The sequence below is a fragment of the Eimeria mitis genome, genomic scaffold (assembly GCF_000499745.2).
Source record: "Eimeria mitis Houghton genomic scaffold, Emh_scaff577, whole genome shotgun sequence".
Lineage (NCBI taxonomy): Eukaryota > Apicomplexa > Conoidasida > Eucoccidiorida > Eimeriidae > Eimeria > Eimeria mitis.
The window spans coordinates 3378-3693 of record NW_013574014.1 but is presented as its reverse complement, the minus strand read 5'-3'; the positions used below and the strand labels follow the sequence as shown (position 1 = coordinate 3693).

Sequence of the window (316 nt, the reverse complement as noted above, 5' to 3'; positions counted from 1 at the left end):
TGCTGCTGCTGCTGCTGCTGCTGCTGCTGTTCTGTTGCTGCTGTTTTTGCTGCTGCTGTGTTGTAAGCCGGAAACAACAGAGCAGAACGCCCATAGCAGCACGATCAGCATCAACAACACCCCTCAAGCAGCAGCAGCAGCAGCAGCAGCAGCAGCAGCAGCAGCAGCAGCAGCAGTCAACCCCCCGTATAACCAAGACAAACACCAGCAGCAGCAGTTGCAGCAGCAGTACAACAAGCAGCAGCAGCAGCAGCAGCAGCAGCAGCACAAGTAGTAGCAGCGGCGACAAGAATACCTCCACAGCGGCCATGGCTAG

The 316-nt window shown here is 57.0% G+C and overlaps 1 protein-coding gene across 1 annotated transcript in view; it reads left to right on the top strand.

Annotated features, from left to right (window-relative positions):
• The window catches only part of EMH_0016720 (Heat repeat family protein, related, related), a gene marked incomplete at both ends in the record, with an annotated part of 5052 nt that overhangs the window by 1423 nt on the left and 3313 nt on the right, over window positions 1-316 (top strand). Inside the window, one exon of the mRNA XM_013500714.1 lies at window positions 81-270. Coding sequence (XP_013356168.1) covers window positions 81-270 — 190 coding nt within the window. The remainder of the gene's footprint in view (window positions 1-80; window positions 271-316) is intronic.